Raw genomic sequence first — 25,881 nt, forward strand, 5'->3', positions numbered from 1 at the left:
CTTCATAACGTGTAAGGTGAAACAAACGCTTAAGACAATAAACAAAGACACCAATTTATAAAGCGACAATCATGACCTATACATCATAAACAAGACCAGAATCATTAAAAATGAAACAACTCATGGAGACCACAGAAATGGAGATTCTCCGATTAGTAACGTAGATAACATTAACGAATGGGTACTACAGCTTAAAATACAATGGAACCAACAAATAAGTCGAATTACAGATGACGGACTGGTGAAAATAGTAATGGATGAATCTCCGATCGTAACAAGAGATGGAGGTCTACGTTTAAGTGAATCTAATAATTTTGAGTCTAATAATTAGACCCATAATCACCTACACCGCAGAGACACGGCCAGAAACGGCGAAAACCAAAAGAATGATGGAAACAGTAGAGATGAAAGTGCTACGCAAGATAGCCCGAAAAACCCTACTGGATAGGGAGAGAAGTGAGAACATCAGGAGATTGTGCAAAAAAGATGACGTCAACGAATGGATTCTATCAAGAAAGAAAGAATTTAACGACCACATAAGTCGTATGGACAACAATACACTGGTCCATATAGCGCGTGATAAATCCCCATTGGGCGAAAAGAGTACCGGCCGACCCAGAAAAAGGGGAAGCGACAACCTTGAAGCAGGATAGGAGGCAAGGATGTCGAAGATAAAACGGGCGACTACGCCTAATACGAAGCAGAAGAAGAAGAAGCTTTGAAAATCTATGATCTAATTTCGCTATCTAAAAACTTCATATATAACAGTAAATTCATATATCTGAAATTAACGGTTTTTGTAGAAACTTGAAAAAACCGAAATCTTAATGGTTTTGAATTGTCGGTTGTCTGGAGTGACCAAATAAAAAACAAAAGCTTACATATCAACAAATCCACAATGAAAACGGCTTGATGGTTAAGCGTTGCATAGTAACCCTATCACATTTCTCGTATATTACCAGCAAATTGAAATAATCTTCATTGATAAATCTTAAACGGGACATGATAAACACTTTTGCAACGCTTAAACTTCAAGCTGTTTTCATTGTTTGTTTGTTGATATGTTAGCTTTTGTTTTTTTTTGGTCGCTCCAGATAACCGTTGTCTCAGTTTTCTCAAGTTTCTGCAAAAATCGTTAATTTGCTATATATGAATTCACTATCAAAATCCCCTTAATTTAAAGAGTAGAATCCAATGGCAAAAGAAAAATGCTATTTGAAAAAATTATAATTAAGTTTTTAAATAGCGAAATTCGGTACCATTTTCTGAACACCCTATATAAATGTTTATCAAGGTTTTCATGGATTTTAAAAGCTGTAAGTATTATTTGTCGAAATCCCAAAAATATTAGACCTGACTCACTTAAACTTAGAAATATAATTTTTTTAGTGGAGGGCTGCATGTTTCCAAAAATTTCGAAAATGTGAAATAATTAAAAAATGATGGACTAGGTATACTATGCCTCAAATAAAGTTATATTGAAATTTCGCGTAGATTATAAAAATTTGATAAAAACCATAGCATTCCGTTCAAAATAACGACGTTTCCGGTTGTACCGGAAGTGTCAGAAAACTGAAATAAATTATATTAGCTGAAACGAGCATTTCGGAAAATCCATGCAAGCAAATTTTCAGAATACTAGTCGAAGTAATTTTCCATATACATATCGATTCAGCTCGTCGTGAAGAACCCTGTACATCTTTTCTTAGCTTAATAATATGAAGACCAAAAAAACTCCTGTAATAGATTTACGAGTATGTTTGTATTTCTCTATTACAATTTCACTTCCTGATACTCTTTCGTATTCCTCAGAGTTCCAGGATATAACGTTGAATTTTCCTCTCATGCAAGACCAACCTTCTATTTGATTTTATCTATTTTCAAAATATTGTCTGATGTAACACACTTTATACTCTCAACTTATTTTGAGCGCAATCAAACTGCTTTGTTAAGCTGAGAAACACAGCTAGGTTAAATTTTTATGTGTATAGCTAGACTGCCGTTGATTAAATCACGTATAGAATATACATTTCATAATACGAAGATGCTGTGTTATAACTGAATCTTTAGAAACGACCTAAATAGCACAATTGTCTTCATAGCTAAGTAAATAATATATAGTAATAGCACGAATATGAAATTTATGTTCTCTGCGGGTTATGAATTTCAATTCAGTGAAAACGCATTAAAATGTTGGAGGGTAAAAGTGGACGAGAACTACGATGTATAGGGTTAATTTGGTTAGTATAATTTTGCTAATCAAATTGACAGAAAACTCTCTCAATAATCAGATTCATTTATATGATGAATTCATTATAGTTTTCTTATCTTACTCGATGAGTCTCATTATTACGATTAAAATGGATAAGAAATAAATTATTTGACATACAATGCTACATAATTTGTGTTTATTGAAATTTTTCGTCAATTCTAGTTCTAATCCCAGAAATATAGATAAAATATTTCCGCGAAAACCAATTATTACACCAAAACATTGTTTAACATTAAGTTGGAAGCCTACTCCACTTTATAACTGACCAATTTTCCGGCTGGGGTTCAACGTAAAAATCAAACACAAATCATACATCAGTTATTACACCATATTCAAGCCCATATACTTTTTCCAATTAAAAAATGGTATTTACTTTTAATTAACAAAATACCACTGGCATATAATTTTCAACAGTAGGTACAAAAAATCTGTTTCAACTGGAATAAAAATTCGCATTAAATTCGACGGCAAAAATGTGTAACGGTAATAACGGCTGCAAATGGTCAACTAGCACTAGGACAATCATGAAAACATGAAATAAATTCAAAAACATTTATAGAAATATAACAAAACAATTTTCATGAATCACTGATGGCTTCTAATTATATAATATGCGGCGATAACAATGAAGCATTCTGAAAATTTATTTGCAGTTTAATTCCAAAATTGGTTTATTTTCAAGCAGATCAAGACTTCCTAGGATAGAGCATATTAGAGAGCGTTGAGAGTATTAAATATTGTATGAATCAACAAATTAATCGAGAGTGAATACCCAAATTGGTTTGTTTTTATGCAGATCAAGACATCGTAGGCGAATTCGTCGATGAAGAATATTAGAGAGCTTGAAGACGAGCTTTCAATCTCGTACGAATCCGTGTAAAGAATTTTAACCAATTATTTGCAAGTGAGTACCCAAATTGGTTTTTTTATGCAGATCAAGACTCCATAAGCCAATCGTTGATGGAGATGTAAATTATGTCTATGGCTATAGCAATGAGAGAAACCCTGCCATAAGTAACACCGAATTCAATGAGAACATAGTGCAATCAGAGTTCAGAATTAACTCGTATGGCCTGGTTCAAACCAATTTAGCAGAGTTTTATTATTTTTCAATATGAATGCATCTACTTTGAGTCAACAAGCAGATCAAAAACAATAGAGGGAAAACTTTTTGACCGAAATATTACAAAGTGATAATATTGAATGAGAACATAGTGCAATCAGAGTCCATTCTAACAGACTCTGAATAATGTAAGATGTATTAGGAATTATTAATAATCATGTGCGAAGAAGGGGACCTGAGAGGTTCTTTATTATCATAACTTTGCGCCTTACTACATCAAAGTCACGAGTATAAAGGAATGAGGAAAATAAAAACGAAGCAATGCACAAGAATAGAACAGCCCAGCTCTGAAAAACTTACATTCAAAAAGATCTGTACAACAACTATGCTATAAACTGAATGCTATGGTAACAATGAAACATTTTCTAAGGATATTGAAAAACGCAGAGATATTGCCAGTGAGTCAATTAAACAAATGCGCCAGCTCAACTCAAGCAGCTACAGACCCATATTATTTCTTTGTACGACGGGAAATTATAGGAAATAATTGAAAATGGAAGAATGAATCAGCATCTAAACAATATCATAATACTACTTCACGCAACGGAGCTGCAACTAGCAGAATAATCGACCCCTGGAAAACCAAATTAAAAAACAACGAAAATTGGATAGTCAAAATCGACATGAAGAGAAACTGGATAAAACAAATCTGATACAAGTCATACAACACCGTAGTATTTAAAATGTCAAATTACTTTATAAATAACTTCTTGCATCCTCATATTACATAACAATATCTAAGTTGGATTGAGCGCGTGTAAAAGCTTTTGAAGTTAAGTGCATGGATCTTCTTCCGCGACAATGGAATATTCCTAACCGAAAATAACAAATCATGACACTACAATATAAGGGAACTTCATAATTAAACGTCAAAAAATTGTTCCCTCATCTCGCGACTACTATTTATTATTTTTCCGATGATCCTTATACCAAAATATTTTTTCTCGATATTTAATTTGGAAAGCTCCACATTTTTTGGAGGATTGTTCTCTAAACAAACTAAATGAACTTCTATTTTATCAACATTCAAATTTATAGACGTAAAGCAATATTTTTCAAAATCATTAACAAGTGAGGCAACCTAAAATAATTTCCATGATTTCAAGTAAAAATATACAGAAAATTCAATTCTGTTTTCAAGTTTAGCTTCATATGCTCAAATGTACTCTCTCATTCCATTCAATGTAGAAATGTGAACATAATTGAATGAGATAATAATAGCAAACCTTTATGCCTGCCTGCCTGCTAAACCTTTCAGCAACAGGAAATTATAATCTTAAATAATAACATTCTATGTTTTCCATCTCAAGTTTTCAGAAAAACTAAAACTTTTAAATGAAGAAGAGAGAAGATTTTATAACAATATTTTTATATAAATTCACAAATTTATAATTTTGAGCAATCATACAACTGTCGATACACACTTCTTTCTTTTATTTGAATTTGACATATGCTTCAGCGACTTTGATATTGCCTTTGATGAATGTTTTTCCTATACAGTAGCGAGTTGTTTTCTTTTTGAAACTATTTTTTAGAAAGGCCTTTTTATTTGTTTGTTTGTTTACTTTCTATAACTCTAAAAATTCCTTCCTCTCATATCTTTGAGCTAGTTTCACATTGAGTGTTTGTTAATAATAAAAAACCATAGTGGAAACAAGCTCGAATATATATTATATATATGGACGGCTTCGGAACAATATAACAATATTAATAATGGGTCCAATATCCAATTCAAGTATTTGAAAACTTGGGTTCTGTGTAAAATGTTCCAATGTAATATACTCATATTTTGTTCCGTTGGTAACATTGATTGTATACTTTTCCTTTTTAATAACTTCCTTTTACAACTCATTAGTAGGAGTTGCTTGCTATGATTTTGGGACAGTTTTTCGTTCTTCTCGTTGTCAAACATCTGTTATAGTAGACAGTATATATTTAATTTCGTGATCTAAGTATATTGAATCTATATTTATGTACAATAGTTGTGTTGTGTAGTTTATAATGAACATTTTTATTTAATTTACATAAATTCTATTTTCTGAATAAATAAATTAACTGTGAATTTATATTTATGAATAGTTGATCCATTTAAGAATCCACTATCAACAGCTTTTATCATCCCAATGAATGTTCTAATGAAAGATCCACTAAGATTTGGTGCGAACAAAAAGTCGTAAACGACGTCAAATTTCAACTGATATGCCTGAGAAACTTGATTCAGAGGCAGAGCAAGGAAAATGCGAGAAGAGAGCTTCAGTGTGAAGAATTTTGGCTTTACAGTTATAATAGTTTGGATGAGGTAGACCTATTTTCAGTTTCAGATAGGACAGCGACACTTTTGAAGTGAACAATTTTTTTCACAAATTACACTTCAAAATTTGCCGACTTCATGTTAGTTTACTAACCCAAATCTTTTTTTCAACATCCTCCATCTCACTAAGAAGAAGTAAAAGAACTAAAAAGATGGTAAAAATACGAGAAAACTGGAAGATTGTTATTTTGTGGTGTAGCTTATAGAAAATGAATCTGATAATAATTTAAAAAAATACCTCGACTTCGTTAAGCTTAGGAAAAGCTTCGAGACGAAAAGTATATTGAAATAATCCTACGATCATATTCATGCAGCGTTTTGATACGGATGATAATTTTGAATTCAGTTTCATAATGTTGAATTTAAAATTTACATTCAAAATTTCGATTTAGTATTAATTTAGGGGAAGTTTATTGACAAGCATAGCTCACAATCACTCAAATTAATGAGTTTACCGATAAAATCTTATACTTCCGTGATTCGATTACTATAAATACTTCACGCTTTCTATAAGCAGTAATCTATCTCTTTAAATTTTGAAATAGAGCATTCGCCTTGAAGTTTTTCCACAACAGCCTCGACCGAGAAAAAAGTGAGAAATAATCTACATCAAAAGAGTTGATGATAAAAGTTTGAGAACCATAATTTTCAATTTGAAAAAGTTGATTTCTATTCATCATCGGCGTTGTTTGCTAAGTTCTGAACAAAAACGTTCAAAGAAAAAAAACGACTGTTCGGTAAACTTGTTGCTAGTTTATACCGGCACTAAGTCTTATATTCATGTAAATTGATACGGGATTTCAAGTAAGTGAGGAAGACGTAAATATTTTTGAAATTATAATTATAATTATGAAACTTTGCAGGTAACGATGCATAATGCAAGATTATTTCGAAAAGAGCTTCAAAAAAGCTATTTATTTCTGAGCAACAAAACTTTTTGAAATAATTTATGAACTTTTAATGTAGTGTAGGATTATATATGTTACCGGCCAAACCCGATTCAGAATAAATTAGTTTTGCCTAGACAAAACTCTTTGATCCTGATATAAATACGCACATTCCAAAATAAATTAGTATGGTCTGGTTAAACCAATTTAGCAGAGTTTTCTTCTAGGATGCACCTACGTTGAGTCGACAAGCATTTCAAAAACAATGGAGGAAAAACTGTTTGACCAAAATTTTACAAAGTGAAACCAATAACTCTTGTTTAAACCAATTTAGCAAAGCTTTCTTCTTTATTAATATTGATGCACCTACGTTGAGTCGACAGTAAGGTTTTTAAATTAAATAGAATATTAAGAGACGGTATTTTAGTGATATCATTCTATATCAACAAATTTCCTAACACATGCGATTGTAAACGTTATTTACCCAAGAAATCCGCCCGTTTTTAAATCATGTGACTGAATGAGTTTTCCACGCCTCTAAAATCCTTTTACCTGACCACTATACGACCGTCAAAGCGTGCCGCTGTTTTTTCTTTTTTTGCAAAAGGGATTTGCTCTTCCGTCCTTCTTTCGAATATAAAATTTGTTTATTTCATGCAAATTTTATACTTTTATCACCATTCCAGGCAGGTCCGTATATTAACTTATACTTATGAATATAATATACAAAGTTTTTCCTAAGGTAGGTGCTTCCTCACTCTATTTTAAGATAAAAAGTTCTTATAAACATGTGAGATAAGTCTTGTAGTTAATAAGATAGAGGGTATTGAATCGTTTATGTTAAACATAAAGGAAAACATGTATATTTCAGATCCAATAATATTCTTTGATTTAGCAAAAGTTCCCAATGCCTTGTAAACGGAATGTATCTAAGTAAATGTATCAGAATATGGTATACGATGATTTTGATAACATTGAGCATACAAACGTAATCTTCTGAAACATTACCATTCGCTAATCCATACAAAAAGTGCTTAGTAGCCATTTCACTATTAGTAAACGCGGGCATAGTTGTTAACACACAAAATCCGTTTGATAAAATTTGTTGGGAACCACCCACTACAACATTTTAAATTACTTAGGGAACACCCTGTATAGAAGACTATTTAAGGGGCTTGAAGGAGGAGGGGGAAAGTCTCAAAGTCACAAATTTCACATTTTAAGCAAGTCCTGAAATCGTGATTATTCATCATACACCAAAATGTTATCCAGTACATTTATATATGAATGTCTCTAAATAATCACACAAAACAAAAGAATACAACTAGATAACAAAAAATTTTGTGATTTTTGGAAAAAAAATGTGGCTTACTGCCTTTCCCAACTTAGATGCTAGATCCTAATGTGAAGTATCTGAAAAATTATTCTCTAACATCAAATAAAATACATTAAAAAAACTATTCTCCTTCGTCATCATTAAAATCCATGTCTTCTATATTATCTTCGTATAATATGTCGGTCGTCTCCAATTGAACATCTTCTACACCTAATTGCGCTCAAGACCCATGATAAAAAGGAAGAAATTTTTTCGCTTCTTTGCTTTTTCTTTTTTCTGGATTCTACATTCTGATGACTTCATCTTTTCTTTTTTGCAGAAACTGGAACCGTCCTCGTGGACTTCTCCCTCCCAGATGCTGCCAGTCTTTGTTTTCCTCTTGGTTTTAATTTGATTTGCTGTAGAGTTATTTCCTCTATTACCTTCGTTTTCATGTTAATCATATCATATATTATGATCCAGTTTTGGTTTTATCTGTCATAAATGGGATTAAGTTTTCTTCCTTTAGCGTTGTTTCTATTTTTATTTCTGTTACTTCTCTGGTTTTATTCCATTTATGACAATGAAATGAGTTGTGCTCTGGTGTGTCTTTTATTTCGCAATAGATGCAGTTGTCTTCTGTGTTTCCAATTTTTTTAGTATATATGGTAGAATATTCATGTAGCTTGAGTCAGGAAATAATCCAAGCCACGGTAGCAGCTGTTGATCCATATTTTTATTCTGAGAATGAGTTCTTCAGTTTATTGGCCTTTGCTTTAATTTCTATCCAATCTTTTTCGCCATTTTATAAGTGTGTGATGACTTCATCTGGACTTGGATTTTTCCAGAGGTTTCAACTAAGCCTCGTGCTGTGCCAAAACTTATTAACAAAAAGGAAGCAAGCCACAAATGCATGGAAATATTTTTTTTTAAAAACGTACACAGATTACGAGGGGATATGACATGAAATAATCAGTTGCTATCGCTGCACTCGAAGAAAAACACTACTGATTTCACCTTAGAACTGTTTCAACCGATCTTCGTGTTACTGAAAAGCATCAAAATAAAAAATACAGTAAAAAATAAGGTGATAAGCCAATATTTACTTGAAAAATTCACTACTGTCTTGCTTAAAAGGAAATAAGCTACATTTTTTCTATACATACTGTAATATTACTTTCTTCACTAGCAAAACTATCACTGAATACCAGCTGAACATATCAACTTCATGTTTAATCACATGTGCCTTGTCTCCTGCTTGACCAATAAAACACATTCAAATGGCTAGACGCAAGAAAGCAACAAGTTTGGCAACACAGCGTTGCCAAACTTTGACAAATTTGCGTGAAAATAGATGTCGGGCTTGTTACCTCTATGACTTTTTCGTAGATTTAGTGAATTGTGGCTTGTTACCCGCTTCCTCCAAGCTCCTCATTTGATATGGAAATTAACTAAGCACAAGAAATTGATAATGAAATGTTCGAGTATAGGTGGAGTCATATACTATTTCTCTTATTATCCATTCAACAAAATAATGAAAAAAATAGAGAATATTCATTTTACTACCAGCATGAAGAGTTATTACCCGTTTTCATCTTTAATATGAAGTTTTAAGATACAATATTTGAAATCATCAACCTAACCATATTTAACTACGCGATCTGTATCAATCTACGTTTCATCCCAAAACACTGTATCACTATTCAAGTTTCAGTTTGTCTTGATACTCTGTAAATAGTATTGTCGAAGCTTCTCAATACGACAATGTTGATTGACACTCAATTTTCGGCCTCTAGATCGTGAGTGCTAAAAGTCCGTACATTAACTAATTTAATAGATCAAAAACCCACTTTTTAACTCAATATTATTTGTATAGGATTTTACTAGATAATTTGACAATAATCACACAAATAAAACCCTAGTGGAGATCTGGAGATAGTATAATTGAGTTTTAAGTCCAAAATCTATTCTTGAATGCAATTACAGTAAAACCCCATTCGCTAATCTCCATGAGGCTTTATGTTATTCCTTACGGGGGTACAAAGTCTTGGAAATACAATGTGATGCTAAGATACTTCCGGCAGTGTCAACTTCATTATTGTGTACGGATTTCAATCACGATACTGCTTTCTTTATACCCAAAGCTGCCGGGAGATAAATGAGGATTCTGAAATTAGTGTTGTGGAGGTAAATCTTGTTTTTCCTTATAAAAAAATTATTGCTTAAGATGGATTTGAGATACGATGTTTATATTATACCACTCCTTTTCTCAAGTACATCTTCGAAGAATTTCCCGAAGTTTTCAAAATAAAATTATATTTGTTTCGTCTGGAAAGTATTTTCTGGTTTTTACATTAGATTGAGTTGATTTGGTAGGTATATCGAGGAACATTAGTGTCTTCTAGTTAACTCAAGGAACATTTTACAAGTGGATATATTATTGTGAAGATTGTACTGGGCATAATTTTTTTCCATGAATAAAATTAAAGTACGAAATGCTGAAATTCTCTCGAATGGTCCATTATGCATCATACTTCCAGAAATAGATCAAATTACAGAAATGAAAATAAACGAATGGATGGAATGTTTACTACAACACTAGTTTTTGATACTACTGACTATCATATGTTCTAAAAGTTTTCATTACTTATATTATATGACCAAAAAATTTTGTAGATAACTTGTAGAAACCTATTGATAAACGTTTGACCATAGTTCTATTATTTTTTTTTTCTGTTATTAATCATCTGATAAACTCAATAGTTAATTTCCAAAAAAATCAATTCCTGGTATCGATTGCGAAGTCGAAGCATGTATTTACACAGGATACTTCAGGATTTTAAATGAATATCCCATTTTTACAAACTTATCGCGATTTGCACTCACCCACATAAATAATTTCTATCTACTTCTCCTTGCTTGTGGAGTAAAAATCTCTCTCATCTGACTCTTATCACTGCTTGGAATCACTGCAGGTGACCATGCCAAAAAAACACACAAATCATAGAATAGCTTGCAATTGACAGCCTCTCTTTAAACATTTGGAGCAAGAGAGAACTTACGAAACTAAGTCAAATTAGCTACAACAAATATATATTGATACGTTTATCCAATAACTTTGAGGAAAAGTTGTTGTTAGAAGTTGAAACATTTATGAGGGTCGCATGAGACAAGGACTATTTGAAAGTTATCGCATTAATTGGCATTGCCGGAGGTTGTCGGAGTCGATAATTTAGAAGCAGACGATGTAGAGGATACCTGTTCAGTTAGTGGTTCGTAATAATCACACAAAAACACACGTTCGACGGGTTTTTACTGTTATCAACAGCAATGTGGTGCAATATTTGGATGTGTTCATAAAATATAAAAAATTGTGAAAATACTTTTCACTAAAAGCACTTTTGGTAGGCTACACACAAGGAAAATGCGTAGGTCAAAGAGCTGAAATACACACTATTTGCAGAGCGCCTAAAAAAATTACTGAATTCCTCAATCTTGAGCATCCAGAAAAGTACACCAGAAATTGCATAAGAACTTCGTCAACGCTGTTGGCTAACGCTGGGGCTAATATCAATTTTTTAAAACGGCATGGTTGATGGAAGAGTTTATCACTGGCAGAAAAATAAGTGAAAGAATCCGTCGAGAGCAAAAAGGAAATAGCAAGAATGATACAAGGGGGTGAAGCTTTTATACAAGTGTTAAACCAGAACCACATATCTTCCGCATTATTAAAAATAAAGAAGTACATCCAGTAATTTCTACAATAAATGTTTCTGGTAATAGTAGTTAAACCATTACTGTTAATATTCAAAAATTAGAATAAAAGTTCAGTTATTGATGTTAATTGATTTTTAATTATTTCAAACAAGATTGAGATAATTTAAGAGTACTGTAAAGTACAAGGATACTGTAAAGTGCCATTTTCCAGACTCAAATTAGTACTGTCTAGTCGACCTCATAGTACAGTATGAAAAATAAGTTTCTAACGGTATATGTTTCTATATGTGCTTGTGTCTATCGCTATAAAATAGTTATTTGTATGTCGAGGACTGAAAGTGCTACTTTGTTGAACGAGTCTGAAAATTGCGAGACGAGCGAATCGAGGCGAGCAACAGACGAGTCCAACAAAGTAGTATTTCAGCCGTGGCGTACACATTTTTTAGACAACGTATAAGAATGTAACAAGAATTCTATTATATTTTCTCTGGTTTAAGCTTTTGTTTTTTTTGCAGTGTACCCATTGTTTTGTTTCTTCAGGAAATTAATGAGTTTTGGATATTTGTTGATATGGACATCTGATTTTATGGCGAGAGTACTTTTAATCATCGGGAATGTAAACCATAATGTAGAACTTTTCAAGATTGTAGATTTTTCTGAAAAATAAGCGATCACTACGTTTTCCGTTGGGTTTTTCACCTTTTTCTGGTGACACCACTTCATAAAGAGCTCGTACTGTTTTTCGTACCTTGCACGATATTTATCCGGCAACGAATTAAGAACGGCCGCATTGCTTTCTTCGGTGAGATCAGATGGCCTGGACTCGAGTAACTTTTTCATCATCATTCATTGTTATCCATTAATTCAGACAAAACTTCGGATAAAACAAATAATTCCAGAAAATTGAAATTTAAGGTTATGCAAAATCATCGAAGTGAAACTGTCAACTGTCAACATTGAAGTGAAGTGTTTTGCACTACGGAACTGTTACTTTCACTACATGGAACATTCAAAACGCAACTTTCGCTATGTAAATGAATACAGAACGAGTAACTTTCAGATGGCATCAATTGATTATATAATACCATTGTGAATAACGCTTGGCATTGATCATCGACAATGTCGATAAATGAACAATAAATTAATGATGTATAAGTCCATATTTTAAAACAACGTTAGTAAATTGATATTCAAACAAACCGTATCGTTTGTGACTTCATATAATTTAACGAAATTAAAATTCATGGTAAATTGCATGTTAAATATAATAAAACATTCATGATATATGTTCAATTTAATATTAGTTCGGCTATTTAATTGTTTTAAATAATCTTTATTAATATATTTTTCGAGTAGAAATAAGTTCAATTAACTTGAAAATACAACCGCTGAAAAATGGATAAAATGTAGTTCTCATTGCTTAAAATTCAACACAGTTTCAATGAAATATCTTATTGGTGTTGACAGACTTGAAATTGAAACTAAAGCAGGAAAAACGCATAGCAAGGTCTATAAACAGAGTTAATTATTTTATAATTTAAACATGTATTCTCAAGAATATGTTTTATTTTTACTTGAGTTTTGTAATTTCCAATGTTAATCCGTGTAACTGGTTGTCAAAATTTTTGCTTATTTGTAATAATCCATGTCAGTTCTATGTATGTCAATATTTTGTGTACTTGGAAGTCGTGTCAAAGACATATTGTAACGTTTCCGTATTTATTCATACTCTTTCTATTCATGGGGTGAATTAATAAACATTTTAATAATTTAAATTTATATGATTTAGAACTAACCAAATGTGTTTACATAAACTATTTATATACCTGAATAAAATTCTACATAGTTATGGAACAAAAAGGAATAAATTGACATACTTTCCTAGAAATTATTTTTAGAAGGAATACTGTAAATAAACCACCTGCTAGAATAAAAATTTTTAAAAGGAAACATCAAAGACGCGTCTACCATTTATAAAAATTGTGAAAGAAGCCTCCAAAAAAGCGCCAGTGGAAAACGCCGAATTTTCTAAATTTAATAGTAGCTGGACAAGGCCAACCTATAGAACCATTTTGCGAATTTGTTTGTAACGATATTATTGTTATTGGTGACATTAAACTTTTCATGCAATTTAGTGCAAGAGGCGAAGCCAAGTACCTGAAAAAATATCCAATATCTTAAGTTTAATTGAGTTTTGCGATGTATTAACGAAAGAGTTGCAATCAAAAACGTTTACAAGATTTATCTAACTCTATTATAGGTTCTTAAATGCCAAATATGGTTCTATAAATTCAAATACACTAATTATACCTGTCTTACTTTGGAGAAGAAAAAAATTAGATAAGCTAAAGGCAGAAGTGAAGCAAATCCATTTCACACATTCAACATAATCTGTCCGAAGACAATAAAGAATAAAAAAGCTCTTTATTAACGTTTTGATCACTAGAGACTAAAAATAGGTCCTATATCATAACGCACAATGTAAAAAGAAATGATTCTCTTCAAATTATTCATTAAGTACTGTGCAGTAGAGTCTACATACCAAAAACGAACTTCTGTGTATTTGATAGTTATAATCGTATCCGGCGATTGTTATGTGTCATTTTACAATACGGAAATGAAAGACCGATCTGCAAAATGAACCTTGAAAATAGAATAATGGATTGGAGTAGGAGGTACTTGCTCACTCATCATATTCGCCAGATATCTCTCTCTCGGATTTCCATTTATTATAATCGCTATATTTTCCTTTTAACAAAAATTTTGAAATTTCTATTATAAGAAAAAAACATTTAAAAATCATTTTTTCAGAAACTAATCGAGTTTTAATGCACCGGTATTGAAAATTTCTGCACTATAATTTATTTATTCATTTGTATTCAATTTTAAAAAGGTGACATTATTCTTTAATTCTAGTCCTTCAATTCTACTTACGTTCCTTACGGATTTTCAACACTTGGGGTTTTTGATGAGAATATGAAAATCCGTCAATTTCGAAATATGATTCTGTGATTGGGCTAGAAATGAGAAAATAACAAACAAAACACGTATATCAGGCTGTTTGATATCTCATTTTCTAAGTGGTTAAGAAGTTGTGAATTTATACACACGGTGTATCTTTCATAATTTTAGTTATAGAATAACGATAAATGGTCTAAACTGTCCACAACACTACACTATTCACTAAGCTAATCACTAATACTTTACACTAATTTATTTAAATATACCGTTTGGTTCACTTTTTACTCTCTCTGTGTCTTCAGTATGGCATCGTATCATTTACTACTTCTACTATTAATCACTGCGGCTACTAAAAAGTCCTGTATATAGCATATGTCAGTTTTTGAAATATTTGATTTCCTGGCGCAAGCAAATAAAGAGGCTTTCTTGATGTCTCTATATAACATAATGTGAACAGGTTATAAAAACAATACAAAGACTTTGAGGCCGTATAATAAACCAGTGATATGGTGGTATTTACATTGTTGTCAGATGTCTCCTTTTTCTGGAAAAATAATAAACATTGTTATTTCAACTGGATCACTTTGTATATTTTCCGCTTCACGAAATCCTCAAGAAATACTTATTATTTCTCGTCCAATATTCCCTATACCAAAATGCCATAATTTTGGAGTTATAGCTACATTTGCGTGATCTCCTCCGAAGTGAAAATAAAACATTTAGGTGGCTATGACTGCTGCAATAACAAATTTGACGTTTCAATAAATTATTATAGTCGAATTTTATTGAAAGTCACAATGGATCGTTTACCTGAAAAGAACGAATTGATATTTTAATGACATTAGGATGTGGTGTTAGGCGTTGAAGTCAACAAGAAATAAGTTTATATCATAACCCAATCCCATAACAAGATCTACTGTCAGTAAATTAGTAAAAAAGTTTAACGAAACTGGTTCAGTAAAAGATTTATCCAAATCGGGCCGCAGAAAAACTGCATCAACTGAAAACAAATCTTTAAAAGTTTGTGTCCTGTTAGAAGACGATCCACACTTGGGTACTAGACAAATATCCAGGAAACTTGATATTTCGCGAACATCCGTAATAAAAATTACACGTGAATACTTAAATTAGAATCACAAATACCTCAATAAGAAATTCTTATGTTATAGAATATAATACAAAAGAGATAATTAAGAGAGAGTGAATTTATTGAATGTACAATAACCAATTTTTTAAAAAGATCTCTACTACTCTAGATGAACCGCAGTACAATAAATCTACAGAAGTTTATATATTTTTTATTGCCAATAAATATTCGTCATGAATTATAACAAATACAATTAATCATTGCTATTTGGACCATTTCATATAGAACATGCGAAAATCAAATATCGGATATGTCAACGTACTTGATTGAATAGAACTTTAATTGATCCGGAATTAAATGAACTGTAAAAATAATCGTATAGTTAAATTTGTTCGAAACGGACTACTGGAAGATCATTAATGAATTCATTGTTCGTTGATATGTGCATCCATGTGTTAAACGTCAGTATTAACAAAATTTTACTAATAGAATTTGCGTTTATGTATAAATACTCTGAATTATTTAAAGTGGTATTTGTTAGCAATTTGGAGTCTAGTTCATAAAATGGAGTTCGAATATTTGTGAAGAATTTTATATAATTTGAACGATTCATATCATATAACGAGAATAACTGAAATAGCATTGCTTTGTGTGAAGCTTTTGTAGTACGCATTTCTTCCAAGAGATATTGGTGGATAGCGTAACTCATACCATTCCAGTTATTATTAATAAAAATGTCTTATGTCTGTTTTAATTCCCTAGTTAATTTCATCTACTAGATTAACAAATAAATATGTTGACTCATGTTCTAGCGATCCGTAGATGTCATGTATACGTCTGGATGCAATGTTGTGATTTCTTAGAACGAGGCATTATCCACAAATTTGATGTAGGTTCATTTAATTTTTCATGGTATATATTTGTGACTCTCAAAGTCTTTTGGCTGAAATATCCCTCGAAAGCGACTGAAAAACTATGTTTTAAATATCGATTGGGTACTTTTCGAGAAGAGTGACGTTGATTATAATTCATATTGATATGTGGAAGTTTTAATTCACGATATTTTTGGTATTAATTGAAGTTGGAAGATTTTGCCAAACTATGTGGTCAGTGAACAATGCAGAAGCCTACACTCACTGTCGTGGATATCTCCTGCGCGTTTTGTGGCGTTGAGTTTTTCTCGAAGATCTTTTGGCAGACAATAATTGTAAAAGTTTGTTGGAATTTTTGTTACGAAATCTCTGATAGTGCGTATGTCAGCTATGTCATAAACCACGAGTTTCTGGGCAGTTTTGGGTAGCATGAATATTGAATAGCCATACGAAGGCACTGATTTTGGACCAACTGCAGAGTGCGGAAATTTTATTTAGTACTTGGTGTAGTAGACTGGGACTGCATCTGTTAAAATGGTTCTGATGATTTGTTTGTATAATAAAAGTTTGTTTTGTATGGTGAGTTTACTGTGATTACAAATGAGAGGTTGAAGTCTGCCCATTGCAATCTCAGCTTTTTGTACTTGTCTAGCGATGTTGGCTTTATCATTTGTGTTTCCTTGCACAATGTACCCTAGGTATTTTAGGGTTCTGCTTGGCAGGATAGTTTGACCGTTAATGTTTGGCTGTGATTGCAATAAGCTGCTTTTCCTAGCTATAGGTCCGAGCAACTCGGTTTTTGGGGCATTTATGGCTAGTTTATTGTTTTGAAAATATGGTAAAATTTTGTTGGCTCTTAAAATTTGTTGGGAAGATAAAACTGACCCATGCGGAACTCCAGCATTACGGGGTATGATGCCGCCATGCTTTCATTATTTTTAACGTGAAACTTTCTGTTGGTTAAATGATGCTGACCACTATACTACCGAGGATATACCATTCCAGTGTGTAATATGGACGTGACTTAATATGTTCTTCTATAGTCATTTTTTCATAGTATTATAGTACAAATTCAAGCAAACAACTAGCAGCTATGAAATTTACTCACTAAAAATGCTTACTAGAACTATTTTAATGTTTGCAGCAGGTTACAAAGATGTTGAAAAATCCAGAATGGCGACAAGTCGATTGAAGACAATCCTTGTTGTGGAGACTCATAATTGACCCAAAATCATAGCAACAGTCACGTCAATCGAAGACACCATCCTCCAAAATGAATATATTAATAATGTTGATTTCATTTTGTTGTTTGTTCCTCTAGGTCAGAACTTTGTTGGGACAAATTTAATAGTAGTAATGGAGGGTATTTGAAGTCGTTATCTGCAAAATTTGAAATTGAATATATTTTTTTTTTTTGATAACTTCAGCTATTTTTGAGTGTTACTTTGTATGGTTATACTTTGAATACTCAAATATTTTTCCACTATCAAATTTATATCCATAAACAAAGGTTAAACCTATGATATCTGACCAGATATTCACATTTTGAGCATATTGAGTCTTACCCACACATCCACTATTCAATACATACATATTACTCATTCCATCGATGATAATGTTGATTTATTACAAGAAATTGTACCAGAATTTTCGCAAAAATGGATTTTACTGTTTAAATTATATTATATTAGTTATCGCATTTTAGGAAATTTATATGGATGAAGTTTTTCTTTATAGACATACCTTGTGATAGTTATATAACATTATTCTGACAGAATAAGACGTAAACTTCATATTGGATTGATGACGACTTATAAAATATTCGCTTTTTCATGGTCTTTATCAAATATTATTTTTCCTTATAATTATGTAAGGCTAACAACTATTGTAAGGAAAATTATTGAGTGTTTGCATGCTAGTATCGACTCAAAAACTGCCTACTTGAAGGCCACAATAAATATTTGTACTAAATACGTGAAAATGTTCTTTTTTTTATTATTCCAAGTCAAATTTGGTCACATGTTATCCTAGATTTGCATTGAACACAAAATTAAAATAAACACTCAAATCATGAATTCCAGGTGAAGCTTGCTTTTTTAATGAAATTGAAATGGTGGAAATCCACTTATTAATCCACTTTTTTGTTACAGGTCCTTAATATCGTGCTTTCCATCGTTCTAATTCAAGCTTTGAAAAAAGAAGAAGAAGCTTCAGACACTTACAGAAAATAATGAGAAGCTTTTTTATTAATATTAAGTTCGATTTTTGTATTTGAAGTATGAATTATTGAAAAATATTTCATACACTTATTATTAGTAACAAAAATTTAGATTGTTAGAATAAGACAGACTGGTATATATGATTTGACAATTATCATGATTTTTTTACGCAACATATCGCTTAATTATCTATTGTACATCATTCATTTATAATAAAAAGAATTTAACTTACGTTACTTCGTGTCTCAAGTTCATTTGAAAATTTGGAACCAGTTATCCGTTTAATTCGTAAAATATGCATTGATTATAGGAACTAACAAGTTTGAAGCTTTGTTCATTGAGGTATATTCTCAAAAACTGCTGTGTACATTGTTCATCCAGGTATTTGTTTTTAAAATTGTGGCTTTAACTGTATTAACAACATTATAAAAATCATTCACATTGTTTCTCTCCAACAATTCAATTTTTTGATGTACGATTTCAGCTCATTGTTTAGATTTTCATCATACAATAACAAAACATTCATGTTATGAATGTATTCAAATATTATCCAAAGTATAAAAGAGTTAACAAAGCGGCAAATCCAAACAATAAATGGTATATTTATTATTAAAGATAGATGGGATTAAACGAAGTTCAGACGTCGAACATTTATCCCAAATTAGCATTCATCAACTTCCAGATTGAATCATTCATAGCAACAGTTTCATTATACTACAGTGAAACACACATATGTATGTATGTATAGTTGATCTATGGATCCCTCCCGTTTTAGGAAATTTAGAATCTGGGATTTACCTATCTGACAGATATCTTTGTCTCTTATATTATATGCTTCCAGGTGTTATGCTCTGAGGATCCGTACTCTCCCACAGTCCTAGAAAATGTGGATAAAGGCTTCGTATTCAACGTAACAGATTTTGCACGTTGCACTTACTACTAAAACTAGCGTCTTCAGTTGTTCATTGAGGTGGCAGTGCTTCGACAAGACTCTTGTTGGATTCGTAGACCAATCATCAGTTCAATAGCTTAGAATTTCAAACTTAAAATTTAATTGTTTGTAATTTCCATCATCACTTCAATTATATTCTACCAAAAGGAGGATTATTAATGAGGAACTTTTCAGTTCGAGCTAGTTTGTAATTAAATTTATCATAATGTTCAATGTTCCATTGATATGTACGGGATAACATTTTTACACAAACAAACAGCACAATGATCGTGGATCATTTAGATTTAGCCCCAAGAGAAAGATGAGATATAACTTACTATTAATGAGTTTCTCGTTGGTGTGATCTCGCAGCGCTAGCGCTACCGAGCGGGAGCTTGGGTGAATAAAGACGCCTCAGTTTCGGCACATCCACCAATCTAGTACTTACAGTAGTGTATACATTGTATGCGCGTAATTCCGATTCCTTCAGGTCCCACTATACCATTTATTGTACCCTAACGCGTCATCATAAAAAGTGCAAACATGTATCGTACTTTCCTCATGATACTTATACTTGATGAAGCTAATGTTAGAGATTGAAAAGAAGTATTGATGTTGTAGTATGAGTGAAGGAATCTTGTTGTTTGCGGCCAGTTGCGTTAAGCCCTCGTCCTCTGAACAATTAAATAGACTTACAATTTTAACGTTCTATATCTGAAAGTAAAGATCTTATAAAAATATTACTGAAATATTTCATTGAAAGAAAATATTGCAAATAAAAAACTATTATTGTTGGCATGAAGCAAAAGAAATAAATTGCTTATGAATAACATGTATTGCAATATTGATTGCATTTCAGATAAATACTTGGAATAATGGATAAATTTTTGGAATAATTTTAGGTTAATTCATTATTTTAATTTAATTTTATTGTTGTCCTGCCCTCTTTGATCTTAATGCAAAAGTAACAATAATCCGGAATTTGGATTTTTAGTAATAAATAATAGTGACAACAGAAGGCAGAACAATCTCGATAAACCCAATACCAAAAAATTCTACAGCACTATTGCCAAACATGAACTTTGGTTGAGAAAGGATATTTGAAGTTGTTTGGTAATGAGCATTCAAATACAATTTTGAATACAGTTTTCTGTAATTGGTATAATGAAACGTAATATTTAAAAACTTTTATAATCTAATACTTTCTGTAAATAATTCGGTTCTCATTGATAAAATAGTTTGAATCGATGCTAAAAACTCTAAATATTACTGATACCTTCCAATTATTCATCACAAGTTTGTATTGATACCAATATAAGTTGATAGAGACTAGAGAGAGTTGATACATTTTTTAATGAGCTAGAAAATACTCGCAAATCATCAACGTGGAAGAGATTTTGAAAATAACTATACACCTTACAGGTACAGGTAAACAGTCTCAATCTCAATAAAGCAAACTACTAATTTTTAATAAAACAAAACCAAAGAAAAATTTCAAACTACACAGAAATTTCAAGACACTTTAACGTATCTACTTTTTTGATGAATTTGAGGAACTGATTTTCATACACATCACGAGAAACAAAGAGACGATTATTCTTGGTCTATAATTTCTAACTTTTTCGACATAATGAGTCGGGTTTGTTTCATGACAAACTATAATTCCACATATTCGTTAACGATTATTGTACCGTTTAAAAATTGCACTTCTTCACGGTAATTTTCAAATTTCTCGTCAATATCTGTTTGAAATTTTCCCACACAGTGTTTATTGAAGGCTGTTTCACGACAGATGCAGATGGATCCAGCGTCTAGTCACCAATTGCAATAGGATTCTGAGTTGCTACGTCTACTTTACCCCAACAAATTTAGGTGGCAAATTTGAAAATGTAAAAAAGCTCCCAAACTATCAACCCTCTCTAGTCTTCGTTGCATCCACAATAAATGCTGAATTTCAAAAAGTTTCGCTTTTGTATCAAATTTTATATAAAATTTTTGCTTCGATTGAATTTAAATTCTTCATTCATGACTACCTTTAATTGTGTTACTCAATTTGGAAACCAAAACGTTTATTGAATAGAAAGGATACTTTAATTTGGTTGGAAACGAATTAATAGGTCAATTTGTCGTTTAACTTGAAGCTGAGAACTGAATTATTTCTTTTTTATTTATAATTGAATTAGATAGTTGAAATTAGATATAATTGAATAAAGTAAATATGAATGTTTATGAGATACAAATTATAAATTACGAGTACCAATTTATTATCACTTCTTTTTGATTTAATACTTTTTAAATAACCTGTATCACAACATCATCATAATAAGAGTGATTGAATGATATGTATTATAAAATTTTCCATTAAATACATTCTAGAAGTAAGGAACGGTTTGTTTAATATATGACATCCTAATAATGTGAAAAATGATCATAGATAAAGAAATGGAAACATGACACGGCAAAAATATCTGTTCCCAAGCCTCATTCCTTCACAGAACGGTCTAATTTATTGATGTATTCCCAAAATAGTCTATCTATTATTAATCAACTTAAAATATGCCGGTTTTAACTTGTTAAAAAAAATAATAGTATTCAAGTATTATAAATAATAAATTTTTTTCTAAATAATTCTGATTGGAGCTATTGATATTACTAGAATTATTTCAAAAATAAGTACAGTCTATTACCCCTGCTTTCCTTATGATTACTTTGAAAAAACAAGAGATTCTCTTGGTAAAGTGGAGAATCGGTTTTAAATGTTACAGTCATCACACACCAACCAATGTCTGAGAATCACAAAGTAGGTGGAATTTTGAATTTTGCATTGTACTGAAAAGTATAAATGAAAAATTTGTGATTATTATATTCACCCTCTATTCCCACACATGTCTCAGAATGACTGATTAAAGCTCCTATGCCACTATAAAATCGTCGCTGTTAGATATTTTACCCTTTAACTCAGTTTTCACTTTTGCGTAAAAAATAGACGGACGGGGTCAGATCAGGGATATATGGTGAGTATTCAAAATCTGTAGATCCATATTCGTTTACAGTAGCCAAGGAAAGCGAAACTGTTGACTTGGAGCAAGCGTACACCTCCGCTGATTTTGCTGTCTCAAAATGTTGTAGCCATTATTTTTTTTTCTTTTCGTGACCTTTGCTTTTTTGGCACGGGCTCTCTTTTCCGATGCTACTCCATGGAATATCTGTTGGATGTCGGATCATGAGAAAAGACAATAGTTTGTCACCGGCTGAAATTGATCGGATTCTACCTTCTTGGAACTCACGGAAAAGCTCTAAAAATAGCTCACAATATTCAACTCCACGCTGCTTTTACACTGCGCTGAGAATCCGACGACGTAAGACCATATTCAAAGTGAATGAAGACGAATAGTAAGATATCAAACTAGAGGATCAATAGTATCAAGACTCAATAGAGTACCATATATGGAGCAAGTGCCGTTATCACCCACAAATTGACATATATAATGGCCACTGAGATCTTATGGTCTTAATCTTTTGGACTTAGTCGTAGTGGGGTAGCTTAATTACCATGGACGATGTTGAAGGTAGATTCATAACGGAGAAATGGTGAGAACCTGTGGAGATTGGGCTGAATACTATTTTGTGAGGGAAAAGTCTTACTAGTGGCTAGTGGCAGCATTGTTCAATCTTTGATCCTGTGATTTAGAGGAATGCTTTTTTGTCATCCCGGAAATTTTTTTAAAGCAATGGCGTTAGATGACAGAGTTCATGTTCGGCCGTCAGCTTTTCGAAGATTGCCAAAGCTAGAAAGCAAGATTCAAAAGGAAAATATAAGTTATTGGTTAATTACGTTAATTACTCAATGTAGTTTGTGAGTCTTATGTAATCAGTGAGAAATGATTTTTTGTTTGAGTCAAATGTTACTCTTAAAGCTAGGCTTGGTTCTAGGTAGTGTACGCTTTCTTCGCATATCACATTCCGCTAACTCAAGCTCCTGCCTTGTCTAACTTTCGTCAAACATCAACCTGGTGGGCTGTACACAAACTTCGCTGAATTCCAGTTGTACGCAATCTTCGCATACTCGGCTATCTATTTTTCTGTTTTCTGTAAAATCTACTAATCGTCCAAAGGAGGTGATGAGAATGATCCATACAAAAGCAGCCAGTGTCGTTTGGCATACTAGATAAACTTACCGTGTGCTGATTGGAAATTATTCTTTTTTAATATAATTATCTGATTTTTCTATTTCAAATAATATTTTTTGATAGGAGTAAATCCCAAATAATTATTGGATGGTGTGAATTTATGAATATTACAACCAAGCTGATAACGTCGTTGAGACTTTTAACGTAATTATTGATTCATAAAATGATGTTATCAATGAATCCGCTGAAAACTTATGATATTAATCCTTTTTATTACCATATCGTTCTAAAAAAAATGTGATCGATCTGTATCCGGCTTCCGGCTACATCATATTTTCGCAATAAGCTGCTCACATTTCCACTCTTCAGTCGTATCTGAAGCTCTACTTTCATTACTTTATAACGTTTTTATGGCTGCCATAAATTCGAAGGGAAATCTACCTTCACTTACAGTGACGGTAAAAAGTGTGGGGTGAAACTTTAATGTGGGCAATAAATGTAAAAGGCCACTTAACAAATTTACGTATTAGTATATTGTCAGTTCGAGCTTCCAAACTATATTATAAATGCTTATCATTGTTTTTGGGGTTAAATCTACTAGAAACTTATGTGATACAATTAGATGATAATTTAATAAATATTACTTAAAATCACAACGTGCTAGATAATTTGATGTGTGAATTGATTACGCTATTAGTTCAATCAAATTAGGTATAAAAATAGTAATCCTGCGATTCATATATTTTGGTGTTTTCAACAAAACATTCCAACATAAATTCAAGGTTAACAAAATATTGTACCCCATTTATTTATCTATAAAATACGTTTGATTACTATTTCGTGCCTGACATCATATTGTAATAATATTCACACCGCTTTACTTGAAAAATGTCACCGCATGGTATAAAATGCGACCAAATTACCTCTGAAATAAGGCCAGTTTCACACATAGTCGATTGTTTTCTAAACGTCGCCGGATCTACTACATTCGAGACGAAGATTATACGACAGCGTACACACTTGACGACAAAGGTCGGGGTCGGTTAAACGATACCCGCTCTCATGCTATTGGCGAAAGAAAGACGATACCCCCAATGGGAAAGGTTGACTGCCATTGTCTACATCTTTGAATGATGTACTGTCTTCCTTCAATATCTGCTTTTGCTCATCAATATTTACTCTCTTCAATTACTCCCAATATTATTTGAATATTATAAAATTTTTCAGCTCTAAAAATAGATAATCAACAATTTTGTCTAGCTCAATTTTTTGATAAAACTTACTGCTGAAGAACATAAGAAAATAGAACGTTCTTTTTTTCTATTTCTCAATTTATAATGGTGTTCCGAACATTCATACCAATTTTTAGCTCTGTGACAATTTTTGTACTCGTGCACCTCTAAATTGACCGGACTAAAATAAACTCGAATTCTGTATACTTCATCATATTTCGTATCGTCTTAAATTGAATAACAGTGATAAGTTATCTTGTGGAATTGTGGAAAAAATACAATGTTCCTTTGCACTAAACTAAATAAAGTCTAAATAAAAATAACCTAAATTCAATAATTTTGCATTAAGCAGAAACTCCTTTCGCCTTCAAGTGATAGTGTATTATGATAATCAGATAGGGCTGTTGAAGTGGGTTTATTTTAGATGAACAATTTTTATAACTCGAATCTCTTTACGTCCGCTATTATTCATATGCCTTCTTCGCTCTTTCACATTTTGCGTATTCAGGTTAAGTGGGCGAACGTTTTTTCCCTTCTCCGAATCATTTTTTAAGTTAATCAAACCCATCATTTCAAAACTATAGTTAATACTGAACAGATAAACCTTATAAGTAAATATCTATTATGGGATCTTATGAGATTGAATACGAGGGTTGCTACTTAAGTTTTGAGATATGGCAAGAATGATGTGAATATGTCAAATCTGATATTGCTGTCAAAAAGCTCATGGATCTATGCATATTAACTTGAAACTTCAATAGAATGTATGGGTCTTTCGAGACGCACCAAATCCAACAGAAGAAACCCTTCTAAGCAAGCTTTTT

At 31.9% G+C, this 25,881-nt stretch overlaps 1 protein-coding gene across 1 annotated transcript in view; it reads left to right on the forward strand.

Annotated features, from left to right (window-relative positions):
• LOC130895869 (tetraspanin-2A) overlaps positions 1–22,081 on the forward strand; it is a 207,351-nt gene extending 185,270 nt beyond the window's left edge. The window contains exon 5 of the mRNA XM_057803446.1: positions 18,696–22,081. Coding sequence (XP_057659429.1) covers positions 18,696–18,776 — 81 coding nt within the window. The 3' untranslated portion in view covers positions 18,777–22,081. The remainder of the gene's footprint in view (positions 1–18,695) is intronic.
• The last annotated feature ends 3,800 nt before the right edge of the window (positions 22,082–25,881 follow it).

This window comes from Diorhabda carinulata, chromosome 6, assembly GCF_026250575.1.
Source record: "Diorhabda carinulata isolate Delta chromosome 6, icDioCari1.1, whole genome shotgun sequence".
NCBI classification, from domain to species: domain Eukaryota; kingdom Metazoa; phylum Arthropoda; class Insecta; order Coleoptera; family Chrysomelidae; genus Diorhabda; species Diorhabda carinulata.